Consider the following 5,188-nt stretch of genomic DNA (forward strand, 5'->3'; position numbering starts at 1 on the left):
AACAGTACAAGAGAAAATGTCCCAGATCAATAGGCAATATGAACATTTTTCATGGTGAACAGAGCCTGTTGTTTGTTAAAATAAGGTTCCAGTACTCCCATTGACTGCAGTGGACCTAATTGTCTGAGTAAAAGCTGCTGGGTAAACCCCTAAAATATAACATCTTTAAATATGTCTTTTATTTATTTTACCTATTTCATCCAGTAAGTTAAATTTGTTTATCTCTGCATTCTCTCTTTCATCATACTTTCCTATGGCATAAAACATTGCATATATTTCTTTAATTATGTCATCCTTTACTTATTTAAAAACAATAAAACAATTCTACCAAGATTTAACCCCTTCAGACTTTTCATGCCAATATGAGTTGCCTTATCTTCTCCTCTACATAAATCCTAGAAGAATTAAACAAAAATGCTCATGTCATGTTAAATTACCCATCAGAATGAGCTCATGTGTTCTCAGAAATCAAAAATGCTGATACTGGCAAAAAAAGTTAGAAATCTTATCACAAGTCTTGTTCACTTTATTCCCACAACTGGCCTCATTGGCTTCAGCTGGATGATTCATTTGGGTAAGGCAAACAGGATATGATCCCTTTTAAAGCTAAAGAGTTCAAACAAAATCATTCCTTAATTTACAATGAGATTTTCAGGCATGTGAAATTACAGAGATATCAGTTATGGCCAGCCACTGTGCAGGGGACACAAGAAAGGAAATTTCTTACCACCGCTCTCTCCCTTTACACAGGGGGCCAGTTAATATCTAGGTTTATAATTCCTTCCCCACCCAATCCCTACATTTGTTGCCCAAAAAGCCAGACAGTGCTTCTTTGCAACGGTTAGTTTTAAAGGGGTACAACCTTACAATTCCTTCTGCCATGTGTAATTGAGCTTGCTTTGAGGCATGTACTTTATTGGAGTCACAGGGTATAGCTACATGACACAATAAGGTCCAATTAAGATATGCAACTTTAGCTACATTAATTGTGTAGCTGAAGTCGAAGTACCTTAACTCAACTTTTGGTGCAATCCACTCTGCAAGAAGTCGAATACTTTCCCTTCAACTTCCCTTACGCCTCATGGAAGTAGGACTACCTGCATCAATGGGAGTGCCCCTCTCAGTTTGAATTAGCTGTCTTAATTAGACCCGCTAATTTGAACCCTGGAAGATCGACAGCAGCAGCTTCAATCTTCTCTGTAGTATAGATGTACCCACAGAGAGCTGTTTACAATACAGTACCAATAGTGGGTTAAATGCTAGAAGGTATGTACTTGTCTAACTCAGTTGAAATCTACAGACTCCAAGGAAAATGTAAATGGGCATAGTTCCATTGAAATTAAAGGAGCTATGCTAGTGAACTCCACTTAAGGATTTGGACCACTGATTCCTATCCTGAAGTGACTGGAAGTTTTGAGATTCATTCCAATGGGAACAGGATTCAATTAATTATTCTGAAAGAAGGGCAACTACTGTTTAGAAAAAGCAATCCACTTTCTCCAATAACACTTGTAACAATACACTTATGTGTATTGATGGCCTTCATGATCAGCAAGGAGAGTTGGAAGGTATGGTGAACACTCCATTCCCCCCCTGCAAGAAACAGAGCAACAAAAGGCTAACCATGAGTTCCAGAAAGAAAATCTCTGTATTAAAAGCCAAGTTATGCAGAACTACAATATTAAATCCACATTATCTGAATGGGAAATACACTGTAAAAGGTTCATTAAAGTTCAGTTTCGGCAATAACAATATATATGGCATCAGTTTTTAAATCCTAGCCAAAAAGATTCCTTTGATGTAAATAAAATTGCTAAGACAAATTTGTTCATATACAAATAGCTACTCTGACTGAAACAACTGCAGTTGAACAGGATTTTTCGTTTCTGTGGGGAGGGAGGGTTAGTTTTTTTTTGCTTTTTGGTTTGGTTTTACTAAAAAAGTCCATTTAAAACGGCTATTCAATATAGAAAACAGATACACAGGATTTGGTCGTTTTCTGCTATGAATCGCGGGCACAAGACAAGAAAAAAAAATCCCTTTGAATCGCGGGGAGGGAGCCAGGCTCCGAAAAGGATTCATGGCAGAGAACCCCTCAGGGCACAGACCCCCTCCCCCCGACCGCCACTCGCCCCGCATCGGACACCAAGAAACTTGGGCAAGATTTTAAAGTGCTCCACACAAAACAACAACAACCACAACCACCGCGGCCGGGGGAAGCGTTTACACACAGCGCGCGGGGCGGGGATGCGGAGTCCGCCCCGGGCCCGCGATCCCAGCCACAGTGCTGGGCGGGCAAGTTATTTGCCGGCGGCGGTGCTGGCCGTGGCGGTGCTTCGCCGCTGCTCCATGCCGTTGGGCAGGAAGCCGGCGATGATGGGCACCGGCCAGATGAGGGCGGCCACGCTCCACACGATGATGACCAGAGTCATGAAACAGGCCACCAGGGTGGACTCGATGGGCTTGCGGTTCAGCCGCCAGCCCGGCTCGCCCTTCAGCTCCTCCAGGCTGAAATCCAGGCAGCAGAAATTCAGCGGCTCCCCCTGCAGCCAGAACTGGCCGGGCTCCGACAGCGAAGAGGAGGCGGCGGCGGCGGCGGCAGCAGCAGCGGCGGCTGCCCGGAGCCGCCCGACCCGGCGCCCTCGCCCCCAGCTGCAGCCCACGCAGAGGCGCAGGTCCTGCTGGGCGCCGCCCGCCGCCAGCCCCAGGTGCTCGATGAGCAGCGGCGGCCCCACGCGGTGGAAGGCGGCGGAGAAGAAGGCCCGCCCGTGGCCGTTGGTGGAGAAGAGCAGCAGGTCGCACGGGATGCCCAGCGGGCGGCTCCAGCGCACCAGCAGCGAGCTCAGCATCTGCCGCTGCACGCTGATGTTGCAGGGCGCCTCCTCGGCGGGCTGGGGCGGCTGCTGGCCGGCGGCGGGGGGCGGCTCCGGGCTGGGGCTGCCCGCCTCAGCGCGCCCGCCCGCCCCGCCAAGGTCCTGCTCCAGGCTGGCCAGGGAGCGCGAGGAGGAGTTGAGAGGGGGCAGCAAGAGCTCCGGCGCCTCCTGCCCCCCGCCGGCCGCGGCGGGGCTCCAGCCCTGGCAGGGGGGCAGGCAGGCGGCCAGCAGTGCCACCGGCAGGAGCGGCAGCAGCATGGCCCGGACTCAGCGCCGGCCAGGAGCAGGAGGAGGATGCATGGCGCTGCCGCCCGGCTGGCGAGGGGCGTGGGAGCCGGGCTGGGGCCGGCGCTGCCGCGCGGCGAAGAACTGAGGGAAAAGGCGCGCGTGACGGCAGCAGCAGCAGCTCGGCAGCCCGCCTCCGCCCCCCTGCTCAGCCCCGACGGGAGGCGCGGCCGGGCGGGAGCCCTGCTCCGCTCAGGCGCTCTGGGCGCTCCTCCAGCACCGGCGCCCTTCGAGCGCCTTGCACCCCGCTTCCTCCCTGCTGGAGGCTTGGGGCAGGGACCCCCCCCCCCCGCAACTCCCTCCCCCTCCAGCCCTCAGCTGGCCCGCCTTAGGATATCGCCCCACCCCAGCCATTCTCTCCAGTACGCACAAGCCTGGACCGCTGCCTCTTCTTAGCGCCGGACAGTATTGCCAGTGTGGACGCAGGAGGCTGAGATCGGGGGCTATGTTACCCCCCCCCCACACACACACACACCTTCTCAATCCGGTACCCACGCCTAACATTTCTCGCGCTGATATTTCTCGTGTGTCCCTGATTCGGAATCTGAGCTGCACGTTTGTCCCGTATCTGCTCCATCTGCTTCTTAGAAGGGGACCTGAATTCCATGGCATCCTTTTTCGAAAACTTTCTCAATATCCCCCCAACAGCAGCATCTGCACTTCTAGTGGAAACTGGGAGCCATTGCTCCTTTTCCTTTTGGCTGGAGGAAAGAAAGCAGGATACATACCAGTGTGAGACAGAGATGTGAATTCTCTGCAGACTCCAGTGGCCGCGCGTATTGCCTTTTTCTCCAAATATCCCCAATAATGTTACTGCAATGAGAAATACCCATATGGGTATCAAAATAAAAGTGATGCATAAGACATTAGATACAGGGACAAACCTTCCATTCCACAGCTTGATGTTCTGTCCCGTTTAGTTTCTTCTGTATCCATCACACAGGGGTTTTGGGAGTACTGAGGAGTTAATATTTTGAGAACACAAAGGAAGTTTATCTGAGAACTGACTTTTATCCATGTTCCTTATGGTTTTATAGAAAGGAAAGGGTTTTTTTTTTTTAAATAAGAAAAGTGAAACTAGCAAGCACGATCCACTGGCCATTTTTATCCAATTATTTTAAGTTACTTTGCTCTGAAAGAGGGAACTCATACTTTGCTCACAAGAGGGAGTTCCAGCAGCCTGGAAAAGTAGAATTACCCTGTCCTAGCCATTGCCTCACAGTTCTCGGTTCACAGCTCTGATTTTGAGAGAGAGAGAGAGAGTATACTTTCATAAATGATTCATCCACAGTCATATACTGAAGGACAATTAATCCCCATATGAAAGATTTGAGCAAGAAAACAATTACAGCAAATATAAAACTGTCAATTATAGTAAGTTATCATGAGTTTTATATTTTTAAAATACATATTTATAATAATGTCAGTGTCGTTTTGTATTTCAGGCTGTTTTTATCATTAGACAGTTACCATAGCTTTGCTTTTGACACTCTGCTTAGTGTTCCTTGGTTAACAGCCTTAGAAATGGATAGTGGTGCAATAGGAAAAATAGATACAGGGAGCAGACAAAGACTGTAACAATGTGGACTCAGTTGTGACATTCTTTAGCCACTGCCCTGCATTGGGGATAGGACAGAGCTATACCACAGCAGGGTTTGGTTTAGATTCTCTAGTTTTAATACATTTTTTCAATCCACGTATTTTCATTTTTCCTATTTTCAGTATATTTTGATATGTTTTAAGTACATTCATACAGGTTTCTATGTAAATATTTTTCACAGCACATCTCACTCTTCTTATCTGCAGCCCCATAGACCTATATTAATGGGATTTTCACTGCTGTACTTTATCATTGAGCACCACCAACAAACAAGCAAGGAGAAAGCTGTGATGTAGTCAATAATAGAGAAAATAACTTAATGCCAAAATAGTCTCACCAGTGATGAGAATAAATTATATTACATCAGGGTTTTGGTATAAGAGATAGGGGATGAGCCTAAATTTTTAAGTAAGATTATCTTCTGAAGAGG

The 5,188-nt window shown here is 48.1% G+C and overlaps 1 protein-coding gene across 1 annotated transcript; it reads right to left on the reverse strand.

The window, feature by feature from the left end:
* Positions 1-1,625: 1,625 nt before the first annotated feature.
* Positions 1,626-3,430, reverse strand: TMEM158 (transmembrane protein 158). Its single transcript, XM_075921873.2, has one exon. The coding sequence runs from the start codon at positions 3,129-3,131 to the stop codon at positions 2,301-2,303; it is 831 nt and encodes a 276-aa protein (XP_075777988.2). The 5' UTR covers positions 3,132-3,430; the 3' UTR covers positions 1,626-2,300.
* Between the last annotated feature and the right edge of the window lie 1,758 nt (positions 3,431-5,188).

Source organism: Pelodiscus sinensis, chromosome 2, assembly GCF_052426305.1.
Source record: "Pelodiscus sinensis isolate ZL-2025 chromosome 2, ASM5242630v1, whole genome shotgun sequence".
NCBI lineage: Eukaryota > Metazoa > Chordata > Testudines > Trionychidae > Pelodiscus > Pelodiscus sinensis.

Bases quoted from the DNA above. Each gene is read 5' to 3' on its own strand.
- TMEM158 (XM_075921873.2), bottom strand. From the start codon at position 3,131: ATGCTGCTGCCGCTCCTGCCGGTGGCACTGCTGGCCGCCTGCCTGCCC.